This window comes from Strongylocentrotus purpuratus, unplaced genomic scaffold, assembly GCF_000002235.5.
Source record: "Strongylocentrotus purpuratus isolate Spur 01 unplaced genomic scaffold, Spur_5.0 spur5_scaffold_6, whole genome shotgun sequence".
Classification (NCBI taxonomy): domain Eukaryota; kingdom Metazoa; phylum Echinodermata; class Echinoidea; order Camarodonta; family Strongylocentrotidae; genus Strongylocentrotus; species Strongylocentrotus purpuratus.
In genome coordinates this window covers 30,929,739-30,942,724 of record NW_022145612.1, presented here as the reverse complement: position 1 = coordinate 30,942,724, position 12,986 = coordinate 30,929,739, and the positions used below count along the sequence as shown (strand labels likewise).

Below are 12,986 nucleotides of genomic sequence, written 5' to 3'. Positions count from 1 at the left end.
CACCCAATTTATAAACACAATGACACAAACCTAAATAATCCAGGATGCTAGGCCATGACAAGCTTTTCTCTATCTTTATGCCTTTTACATGTACATGTATGTTAAAAGCACACTTATTGTTGGCAAACTCAAGGTATATAATAAATCACGACCATGAATCATGAGTGTTTATTTTCACTGTTACATCTGTTAGCATATTCACAGTTCAGCAGGCGCATTTATGCTAAATGTAATCTTCAGTTATTAAATCTAGCATCCAAATATATCAAAATTGTAAAGATTCACTATCCACCCAATTTTCAAAATTTCCCAAAACTTTGCATTACCTTTAAGTTTGCCTACCATAGTATAAATGAGTAGTGTGCACCTGACAGGCAGTCCCTCTCTGAGCTCCATAATTGATAAGTTGTTATTTCATACTAGTTTTTTTAATGTATAGTCAGGATCATCCTAGTTCATTTTGGGTCTGTTGGCTACACATACTTTGGAAAATCTAAACGGAACTAGTTTAGCAGCTTGTCAGATTATTGACTGAACCACCATTCCATACATGTTCTCCATGTATCCTGTCTTGGGGTTTCAAGTTTGCTCATCGTGATCCTCCATTGTCTTCATGAATAGTTTGTGGGCCTTGTTTCATAAAACATGTTATTAATAACAAATGCTAAATATCTGTGACATATTTGCTCTCGGCCAACCAAATGCCACGATCTCAGTAGCTGATAACAGTTATCATAACTTGTTATTGATATCAAGTTTTATGAAACAGGGCACTGAACACAACAACAAAGTCAGTCAACCTGCTAGCCATTGTGCATAAAGTGACTACACTGGGAAGGAATATGAGCTGGAGTCCTAATGTATATATCCACCCTCAGGCGCGTACGCAGGATTTTTTCAAGGGGGGGGGGGGTTTAACATTTATAAATCGGGCCGAAAATTTCGTAACGACTCAGCCCACCGCTGAATAAGCGCGGGGGGGGGGGGGGCTAAGAGGACACTTTTTTTTTTTTTTTTTGACCTCGAAATTTGAAAATTTGACATTTTGCTCCGTTGGGGGGGGGGGGGGGGGTAAGGTCACCTGTTTTAGGTCAGTCATGGGGATAATTTCTTTATTTTTTTTTATTTTTTAATAATTAAAAAAAACAAAAGGGGGGGGGGGGGTTTATACACATAAAAATACCAAAGGGGGGATTTAACCCCCCAAACCCCCCCCCCCCCTGCGTACGCGCCTGTCCACCCTCATGTATTCAAGCACAGTAGCAATTACATTATATTCATTGCTACTGGGCTTTAATACATGACTTAGGTCTAGACTTATGTAATAATAATGTGTAATAATAAATCAAAGTGAAAAATAGCAGGTTCCGGGAGCGTATGTAATGTTCAATAGACGACGATTATAAGCAGAAGGTTATAAGCGCCACACGGGGAGAAACAGAGAGATGTGACAAAAGTATAGGCCTATACGTGTTCAGTGTATTAATTATGAAAATAGAAATTAATGTATATATTAATTCATGTCTATGGTATATGTGTGGAGGTGTCGGTTCATTCACTTGACTCTCAATCCAACTAAGGGTTGAGGGTCCTTTGGCAAGATATTAATCTATACGCTTGCTACACTCCATCCATGCATGTGCATGTAATGGGTACCTGGAAATCGTCAGGGTTAGAGTAAAGCAGGGCCCTCGGAAGGAACAGCCTTAAAGCTGACGGGGTTTCCGTGGGTAAACAAAATAATGTTTATTATCATTATTCATATTCAACGAAAAGTAGTCAATATAGACTCATCAACGCTTGAAAATAGACAAGTTTTTCAGTATGTAATGCAAATCGGCCTACTAAAGCTAAATAATTTAAGACGCTGAGAGATAATGATCGATTGAGGGAAGGATGTGGAAATGAATAAAATAAAGAAGAGGCTATGTCAGTAGTAAATAGAAAAAGAAATTGGAAAGGCAGGAAATCCGTTTCTGAATTGTGAGCGGAAATGTCTTGACCCACAAATCTCCGTAGTTCATAACGAGACATTTTTCTTTTTCTGTTGTATAGAGAACATCACATTTTTAGGAAATATAAATCAAATCTAATTGAAATTCATCTTTCCCCATTACTTTCATCGGTGATAATTTTCATTTCAGTTCTCTTCATGCACATAGCACAAAACAGAGGAAGTAATCATTTTCTTTCCCATTATTTCCAACACGCTACCTAGAATTTATTTGGAAAAACACGATCGCAAAATATTTTTTGAAAAATCAATCTGGAGAAATTTTGATAGCTTATTTTGCGTCGTCTTATACGAACAGTACAACATATATCACAATATATGCAATGCTAACATGATTTCTAAAGGCAATAGAATAGGACAACGAATTTACCGTGAAGTCGATCTTATGTAGTTTCTTGCGATCGTTATCATGAACGGTCCTTTGTCGTACCCAGTGGCGTAGACAGGTTCGTACACCTGGGGGGGATGACTCAGGGGCGGATCTAGCTTTTTGCTATAAGGGGGGGGGGTTGACCAATAATGACGATGCAGAGCATCGTCCACGAGCCGCGAAGCGGCGAGCCGATTTTTTTTTGGGGGTGTTTATTTGAACCCCGTAAGTGATGTTTTCCTGGCATCTATTAACACAATGGAGACCATAAAAAGCAGTGCATGATAACGTCTTTTTAAATCAAGTAACAGTTAAATACACAGTTATATCCAGAGTTATCATGTGTTTGGTTAAGTTACCAGATGAGTTGAATATCTTCTCACAATATTTGCACTAGAAAGGGTTTCTCTCCAGCGTGCGTTCTTTTTTCTTTCTTTTTTTCTTTTTCCCCCCTTTTTTTCCCTTTTTTTTTTGGTTTGTTTTTTGGGCCGCCCAAGGGGGGGTTTAAACCCCCTAAACCCCCCCCCGTAGATCCGCGCCTGTTTAATCTTGTGGTTATCTTGTGGTTCACCGTGTGAATGCGGCTAATAACAATAAACACAATTACAATAATGAATAGGAATATTATTATCATCATCATAATTATTATTATTATTAATATTATAATTGTTATCATTATTATTATTACTATTATTATCATCATTATGACTTATTAAGTAAGCAAATATCATTCCCCCAAACCTGGGGGGATGATTGTACATGCCATCCCCCTCATCCCCCCCCCCCCCCCCCCCGTTGTCTACGCCCCTGGTCGTACCAACCTCAATATAAGATAATTTGTTACTGTTAGTGCATGGAAGAGATTCATCAAAATAAATGTGTGCGTTGTGAAAACATGTTACTAAATGTTACTGTTCCATCCGTATTTAGAATCTAAATGTATATACTACATTTAACTCTGTAATGCATTGACTACCTTTTACGTTTATATCTAACTGGCAAATATGCCTTTTCTGTTCTTTTTAAGGAGGGATATAATATCGCCACCTTCACTCTTCCTTACACTCGATAAGCATTTCCCCCGTTATGTACAGGTGGAAAATCGGCAGGAAGCTCATGATCTACACAAATGGGAAAACGACATTTGGTTTGGATTTATTTACCGAGTAAACAACAAATGAAATTGAAAAGAAAAAAAAATCTCAGATTCCGTCAACAATAATAACCAAGGAGCCCTCCTGACCAACAAAATAATGATTCGTTTGCATTCCTCAGAGGGCGGTATAGCGTATCTTTGGGAGACACTCTCATTGATTACTGAACGATAACAAGGAAATCGCTCTCACTCTCTCTCTCTCCCTCTTTCTCTTACTCTCTCTCCCTTTCTCTCTTTCTAATCTTGTTTACACATCACCACCAGTCCACCACCAACATCACCATAATCAGCAACAGCAGCAGCAGCAGTACATCACCATAAGGTTTTGTATTCATCGTTTTTAATCAAATAAGAGCAAATGATTTTAAAACTATGAATACGTCGCGTCGGTGCAAGAACGCCCTTAGCTCCAAATATTGTGTCGTCTGCTATTTTTGACGATTTTGAGCCTTTTTGAGATTTTCACAGAAATGGAATCTACATGACACAAGAATTCCAGAAATATATTTTTTGTTGTCTATTTCGAAGTTTCTGATGAGTTATGAGCAATACAACGCCCTCCCGTACTAGAGGCGTTTTAGCGCGGACTTGTACTTCGCGGTACAAAATTGTTTGTGCAAGAACGCCCTGCCGATCAACATGTCGTCTGCCGGGGATTCCAGTCTACTACGTAAGCATTTAAATAAACAAGTTGTAATGTGCAGATAAGTCATTTATATCAGTTACTTATGGCTTTATGGTTGTTGAAAGTATTTAAGTGCCGATATACGTATTAAATGATTTTATTGTTGGTATACGGTACTGAAGAGTGTCTGGTAATGAACAAATTTAGTACACCTGTCCCACGTACTGTATATCGTGTCTTGTTATGGCGAATACGGCTTAGACTTACAATGTAACTGTCGGGTCTATGGCGACCTTTGGCACACAAACATTGTAGCTATGAACATCTTTATTCGCTTATATAACAAAATTCATATGGTTATGATTAAAGGTGAATTAATATGAGGTGCATGTCTATCATTTTGTTTCATTAAATCCAAACATGTATGATGTAGCTAGAGTCTCTAGTATGAACATTCGCTTAGACTAGATCTAGGCCTAGCCCTAGATCTATATTATAACAAAAATCATATGGTTATGATTAAAGGTGAAATAATATGAGGTGCATGTCCATCATTTTGTATCATTGAATCTAATCTAGTCTAGATCTAGGGTCTAGATCGTTCTAGTCTGTACTCTATCTAGATTCTAGACTAGATCTAAGTAGACCCTAGGTCTAACATAATAATTATTTTTTTGTCATTAGTCTATTAAACTGCATTAATTAATGTGTGATTGCGATGGAAGAAAAGACGCAACAGACGGTTTTCTAAGAAACAAATTTGCCATTCCATGTCATGTTATAATCAACAGAGTTATGCAACTTTTGTAGTTTTTATAAATCTCACAATTAATGGCTGCAAATTGGATGTACATAAAATTGAATGGGGTGCACATACTTGCACATCAATGTTCTAGCCAAGCGGAGAGGTGTTAAATGTGAGTTAGTTGTTCAGATTTTTTGCATCAATCTTCCGAATATTTTTGAACAAGTCACGCAGGTATCTAGTTTTAGATTCTTGTTTATTATTTTTCATTTTTGTATGAAAAGTCTTGGTGGGCAGACTAGGGTACTATTGGAATGTAGATTTCAAATCTTTTCAACACCACATAGCTGAACAATTCAAATTTGTTAAATTGACTTCTGTTATTTTTTGTTTACAGCTGAAACAAATGGTATAGACCTGCTCATCCAATGGAAAAAGGATGGATCCAGGCACTACGTGGATTTGAAAGACGTTTGGTTCTTTTAGAAGAATCCATTAAGGAAAGGGACCAACGTGAAGATGAAAGATGAACGTGGGCGTTGGTGGGCAGGGAAGGTACTTCAAGTGATTCATCGTACATCATCAGGTAACTTATATATCATTATTTTGAGTTGTAGAAAATATTAGTCATTGAAAATGTTAGCCATTAAAACATCAATCTTACATAAAATACATTTCATATGATTGAATGAAGAAAAGAAAACATTTCCCATCCATCCCTCTTTTTCTCAACTCTGCAATCGCTAGTCAGCAAAACAAGTATTGAATATGAATTCTCTCTTTTTAGGGGATGCTGATAGTGTCAACACGGTTCCCTCCTTTGCCTCAGTGCAAAATGATGTCATTGATCCCGATGATATGCCTCTAAATCACCTAGTCCATAATGGTAAGCAATTAACAAACATTCTTTAGAATATCTGGAGGTGTACATTATATGTTAAACTATAGAAAATATCAGTCATTGTAAGTGTTAGCCATCAAAAGATTAATCTTACTTTATATACATTATCTCTTTTAGAGGATGCTGATAGTGTCAACACAGTTCCCTATTTTGCCTCAGTGCAAAATGATGTCATTGATCCCGATGATATGCCTCTAAAGCACCTAGTCCATAATGGTAAGCAATTAACAAACATTCTTTACAATATCTGGAGGTGTACATTATATTTTTAGTTATAGAAAATATCAGCCATTGTAAATCTGCATGCGACAATATCATTTAATTGGTATGTGTTTTACAGCAAATGGGACATTGATTTTTTTTTTCACCTTTAATTGTCACACTGTAATATTGTACACATTATAATTAAAACATCATTCACATTACTTTTTGCAAAATTAATATTCAAAGGACCAAGTTTTTGGTGGTTTGAGGTATCTTTCTATTTTAGTATCATTTAGATTCATCTAATATTATTTGTATGCCACACAGTTAAATGTACTTTAATACCAGTTTTCTAACAATAGCTATACATTGTAGTTATAATCTGAATTCAAAGCATAATTATATTTTTTACTTTGGTCAAATTCCTCACTTCTACAGATAATACTGGCCCAAATTTGCCTTTATCCATTTCTTAAATAAAGATGTCATTAAGAGAAATAGTTGTATTAATATAGATTTCCTGATATTCAAACCACATCGTTTTGTACCAGGACTGTATTACTGAAGAGCTTGGAAGTAACAAGTATGATTTCCAGGCAGTTTGATAGTTGAAGAATAAGGAAGATGCGAGTACTCCACACATGTTTAATTTTGCTTCCATGACCAGCCAAACATACTTTGTTTTGAATACAAATTTAATTTATTCACAACTTTCACAAGATTATTGTCTTTTCCTTGTTTATCATTTATTTTGAATGAACAGAAATGACAGGGAATGAACACCACAAGAGCTGCGTGCATACTAATTGCAGAGAGGACATTTTTGCTGCATGCGTCTTATGCATGTCACTTTTGTGTGCAAAACACTTTATGGAGGATGACCACTGTGAGAATCATATTGAACTTTTGGTAAGATAATTTCTCATTTGTGTGCTTTTTTTCCTCATGGGTACATTAAGAATTGCAAAAAGTAATAAAGTGAATGCTTATCATGCAAGATCACATTACAGTACTTTATAATTGGATACTTTAGCAGTACATATGGAGCAAGTTCTTGTTGGCATCAATGACATGTTTGGAAGCAAACCGCTAGCACATCTCAGCTTTAAAAAAAAGAACAACATGTGTGGGTAAATTGAAGATATGTAGCTTTAATAATATGATCAAATTCGAATTTGATATAAATACATCGCGGTATATACATTTTCATGCAAACATTAATAGTTTTATATCAAGGGAAGTATTTTTACCCCTAAAATGACTCTGAAACCATTAAAATCATGTTATCCTTTTTGTTTCTTATTACAGAACGACCCCACCCTAGCCTTGATTGTTGAGGCAATACATTCTGAAATGCAAGTAGGAGGTGATCACATGGATGCTTCTACTCCAGCTCCTAATGGCCACAACATGGATGCTTCTACTCCAGCTCCTAATGGCCACAACATGGATGATTCTACTCCAGCTCCTAATGGCCACAACATGGATGCTTCTACTCCAACTCCTAATGGCCACAACATGGATGCTTCTACTCCAGCTCCTAATGGCTACAACATGGATGCTTCTACTCCAGCTCCTAATGGCCACAACATGGATGCTTCTACTCCAACTCCTAATGGCCACAACATGGATGCTTCTACTCCAGCTCCTAATGGCCACAACATGGATGCTTCTACTCCAGCTCCTAATGGCCACAACATGGATGCTTCTACTCCAGCTCCTAATGGCCACAACATGGATGCTTCTACTCCAGCTCCTAATGGCCACAACATGAATGCTTCTACTCCAGCTCCTAATGGCCACAACATGAATGCTTCTACTCCAGCTCCTAATGGCCACAACATGGATGCTTCTTAAACGGATGGTGGCGACATGGAGGCTTCCAGTGCATCAACTCCCGACAGTGATGGTGATGGTTCTCGTTCAACAGTAAGTCTGTTGTATTATAAGGGTCCATGCGTGAATGCTCTCAGGTTTATTTGACTTGCAGTTTCCATATATTCTACATGAATGATATGGAAAGAAGTAAGAGGAGTCCAGAGGGGATTGGGGCACCGAAATCATACTGTTGTTGTACTGTTATTTGTTAATCTTGTTGTGATTTCAACAGATTGGTGCAGATTTCATAGAGATATTTTTTTCAGGATCTTGCCAGCGATTTAAAGAATTGCAAATTCAAAATTTGTATCTGTTGCGGCAGTGTATCTCTTTTGCGAGAAGGATGATCTTGTTGGACTTTGGAAGAGCTTAGTCATTCCAGTATCTATCATTCTTTTTATAAGAACTTGTCTTCACAAAGTATCCCAGATGAGATGCCTAATGAAGAGTAACTTGCATGTAAGTTTAACATGCAACCACTGCTATTGTACTGTTATTTGTTGATCTCGTTGTGATTTCAACAGATTGGTGCAGATTTCATAGAGATGTTTTTTTCAGGATCTTGCCAGCGATTTAAAGAATTGCAAATTCAGAATTTGTATCAGTTGCGGCAGTGTATCTCTTTTGCGAGAAGGATGATCTTGTTGGACTTTGGAAGAGCTTAGTCAATCCAGTGTCTATCATTCTTTATATAAGAACTTGTCTTTACAAAGTATCCCAGATGAGATGCCTAATGAAGAGTAACTTGCATGTAAGTTTAGCATGCAACCATACTGCTGTTGTACTGTTATGTGTTGATCTTGTTGTGATTTCAACAGATCGGTGCAAATATTTAATGAAAATGCTTGATGAAACCTTTGTATCTCACAACAATACTTGTTGATATCCTTGAAGATTTTTTTTTCCTGCCTTGTCATTAAAAATAATCATATAATCCACAAATTTCATCTACATGTATCTTGTCTTTTAGAGATATTAATATCAAAAACATCTTTTACTCTGATGGTTTTTCGAAATGTCAAGAAAATGTAGAATCCTTTCAAAGAATAATTTTTACAGTCGACTTGTAAGTGCATATTGAAAATTGCTGCTACTAGTAGTATGGTTCAATGAATTTGACATTTATGTAGTAAAATATTCTTATTCACTGAAAGGAATTTCATTATGCTCTCTTCTCTTATTTCACTTGATGAAATTTCCACTGGAAAATCCTTGCCATAATTATGTACAGAAGATATTAGATATTCATAATGTACAAGATCATAATACACAACTGATATTCTGATAACAGAAGTACATGTATGTTCATTTATAGTTATGCTTTTCAGGTCTGATTAAAGTTTTGAATAATTTGGTCACATGTTGAGGCCTACAACTTTTGCCATTGCTTCTTAAAGTGAACGTGAACATTTGTATGATGCTGATAAGTAGCACATTTCTTCAACTTCCAAATACAGGTACAAGTGCTTAATATATATATAGCATGGATGAAAAATTGTCCTCACATACTAGTCTTTGTGGTAACAACATGATGTTTTGTTTCTGAATGAATTGCCAATGTAAGTAAGGTTCAACTATTATTGTAGTTCTTGCGTATAATATGTATTGTACAAGATATTTCCATTTGACAAAACATATCTACACAACGTCTTTCTACACAGCAACGTAAGTTATGACCCTGTATGATGTGATTTAATTGTGCAAATCTATTTTTCTCTCACTTGAAGTTAAAATAGGTTATCTATTTCCAAAGAGTCTGGTTAATAGAAGTGCATTTATCTATAGCTTCCAGGTTACAACTCAGAAGAGATTTACAAGTGTTCAGTTAAATACTTGTCGAATGTGAAGGTAATCATCATCTGAAATGCATGAAGTGTCACTTCAAGTAAAAGGTCCCCCATTATTTACAAATGCAGCATTCAGTAGCAATACTTGCATTTTTAATGAAAATGATACTTGCTAATGATCATCTCTCATAATGCATAATTATAACCATTAAAAGTAGAAATTACCTTCTGGAAAGGGAATATAACCGTTCATAAAAAGTTGTGTGGTATACTGAAAGTATATTTGTATATTTTATGTGGACAAGAACATACACTGTAGCAATAACAATAAAAAAATTATATGAACAGGTACATAATTGACATGTTTTATGAGCGAGTATTATATGTTACAAATGTGAAACAGTTAAGTCTGCCTGGTTGCATTGTTTGAGCTCCTTCTATGCCATCAATCAGTAGTTGTGTATTTGTGAATGAATTGCTGAAAATTTTAAATATTATTAAAGCTATTATTATTGAAGTAAATAGCAGTAGAAGAGTCTTTAACATAAATATAGTGGGTAACAGAAGTTTGTTGATGATGATAATCAGTATTTATTAGGCCTATATATATATATATATGAATGAATTGTTGAGATCTGTAAATACTATATAGTTGGAGTAAATGCAGTAGAAAATTCTAGTCAGTAAAACTACTGTGTGACTGAAATTCTTTGCCAGTAATAATCAGTACTAATTTATTTATTTATGAGAGAATTGCTCAAATATGTGAATAATATTATTTTGGAGTAAAAACATGCAGCAGGAGAGACTATAATTAGACTAGTATCTGTATATTTAATCAGTATTTATAATATGAATGAATTGTTAATATATTTAAATACTATTAAGTTGGAGAAATGTAGTAGAAGAGTCTAGTTAAAACTACTGTGTGACTGAAATTCTTTGCCAGTGATAATCAGTACTAATGTATTTATGAATGAATCGTTCAAATATGTGGACACTATTAATTTGGAGTAAAAACATGCAGCAGAAGAGTCTATAATAAGACTAGTAACTGAAATTCGAATCTCAAAACTCTCGATCTGGAACTTTAGCAGTCCATGTATTTTCTAATAAGATAGTTTTCTAGAGACTTATACTTTGAAGACTTTCATACATCATTTTCTTCTATTCAACAAAGATAAGCCTTTCAAACTGACTGCCAATGAAATGTGATAATAATAATGATTATTTTAAATAATGTGTAGCCACCAATGTCAAATTTATATTATATCAAAGCATAGGTGTTACTGTCATTCTATTTATGGATTAGATACAATGTACACGGCATAAGTCAAATACATTCTGTGATTTATCAACAGTTTTGAATTTTCAACAAGTTTTGAAATAAACACTTTCACTACTTGTTTAATACAAGATTGTATTGTGTTTCCATTATGTGTGTAATATAAACTGAGTATGAATGAGATTTTGCATAGTGAGAAAAGACAAGATTTATTATTAATTTAGAGAGAAAGGAAGAAAAAATATGACGAATCTAGAGAGAGAGGGAGAGAGAGAGAGAGAGGGAGAGGGAGAGGGAGGGTACTGAACAAAAGACATGTTATTTGATTCTACCTTTTCATGTGGTTAATTATAATAAAAGATAGGCAATCACGTAATCAATAGAAAACTGATAAAAACAAAGGTCTAATATCGCGATCATTGAACCTTATAATTATTACGTGAAAAGAATTCAGGTAGATCAATAATGAAAGAAGAACTGAGCAGTAATAAAAGAGAAAGACTATCAAAATCATTACATTTAACGATCTATGACTGCAGATTATGAGCTTGGACACAACCCTTGTACACGCCATACCTGTTACAAAACCCAATCAAGTTTGATCAAAATTGATTGAAGATTGGGAAAATGAGCATCAATTATCAAACTTTATCCAAAATGTCACATATACGGACGGACGAACATACACAAGTAGTTATTACATAGTCTATCCGTGAATTTTGTTCATGCAGGCAGGAAAAAAAAGACCTTTATTATAAAAAAAAAAAAAAGAAGAGAAATAGAAAAACAGCAGAAAAATCTGCTAAGCACATTGCGCGCACCATGCAATAAAGCCCTTCTGTGTACTGTACGTATAGGCAAGGGCCTTCTTGCGCAAATTCAAAAGCGCGCATTAGGCGATGCAATAAAGCCATTGTTAATGAACGCCCTTCTTGCGTAGATTACACATGCGTATGAATTCAGCGCAATAAAGCCCCTCACAGAAATCATGTATTTAAAGATGTTTTTAATCAAAACCTAGTTTTTATATTATGGCTGCTCTTTTTGGACAGTATTTTCTCCCCATCTTGATATGATACATTGATTTATCAAACAATCAATGACTGCTTTTAGGTAAAATTCATACTTCCTGTGATTAACGTTCAAGCACTCTCTCCGTTACGGCGCACGCTCGCGTTGCGTAAGGGCGTTATTGCACCGACGCGACATTTGTGAATTTAGAAATAGCATAGCTACCTAACAGTCGTCCGAAGATCAAGTATCGGTTATGTCGGTAATTCAAATTGTAATCAATATGATCAATATTACATGTTACGATAGTTCTTGACTTCAGCATGCTCTAAACAAAAACACAAAATGAGGTTTTAAATTATGAAAGATTACTCGTGTTATAAAAAACATACATATTTGTATTCCCTAGTTCCCAGAGCGATATTTTAAAATCAAACCAAAATGCCATCCGAAACCTATAGACTCGTGAGATAGAAAGAGGAAAAATAATGGAAATAAATGGAAAGAATAGCTCTACTCCCCGTCTCCCTTAGCAATTTTCCAAATTAAATCGGGTAGATCAGAAATAAAAAGACCAATGCATAATTAGAATTCAGTTATATATCTTCGCGCCTAAAGTTCCCCCTGCATTGTTTATAACAAAAGAAAAAATGATTTACCCCAAACACAACTGATTATTTATTTTAAACATTCATACGTTCTACATTTCTGTTTTTGCCTATTACTATTACACTTTTTCCTATTTCAGTCTGCATCCCTTTCAAATCGGTTTCCTTTTCCAGTCTCCTTTCCTACTCCCATCTCACCTCTCTCTCTTTCTTTCTCCTTCACCTCTCTCTCCATTTCCTTCTTCTCCCCTCCTTCCCACGATTATCACCCACCATGTCCATGGCTCTTACTTTTAACTGTTAAAAACTTTCTATTTTCCGTCCCCTTCTCCCTCGAGTCTCCTTTCGCTTCCCGCGGCCTCGTTTCACTATCACATTTCCTCAAACTCTTGACTCCTATAG

General features: G+C 35.4%; 1 protein-coding gene across 2 annotated transcripts; it reads left to right on the top strand.

Moving 5' to 3' along the window:
* Window positions 1-4,143: 4,143 nt before the first annotated feature.
* Window positions 4,144-11,198, top strand: LOC115919470 (myosin light chain kinase, smooth muscle-like). Of its 2 annotated transcripts, XM_030973363.1 has the most exons (5): window positions 4,144-4,210; window positions 5,308-5,496; window positions 5,929-6,027; window positions 6,779-6,924; window positions 7,324-11,198. In XM_030973363.1, the coding sequence occupies exons 2-5, from the start codon at window positions 5,430-5,432 to the stop codon at window positions 7,870-7,872; spliced, it is 861 nt and encodes a 286-aa protein (XP_030829223.1). In that variant the 5' UTR covers window positions 4,144-4,210; window positions 5,308-5,429; the 3' UTR covers window positions 7,873-11,198. The 2 variants fall into 2 exon arrangements, with proteins under 2 accessions (XP_030829223.1, XP_030829222.1); XM_030973362.1 differs by lacking the exons at window positions 4,144-4,210; window positions 5,308-5,496 and adding an exon at window positions 5,614-5,796.
* Window positions 11,199-12,986: the final 1,788 nt, after the last annotated feature.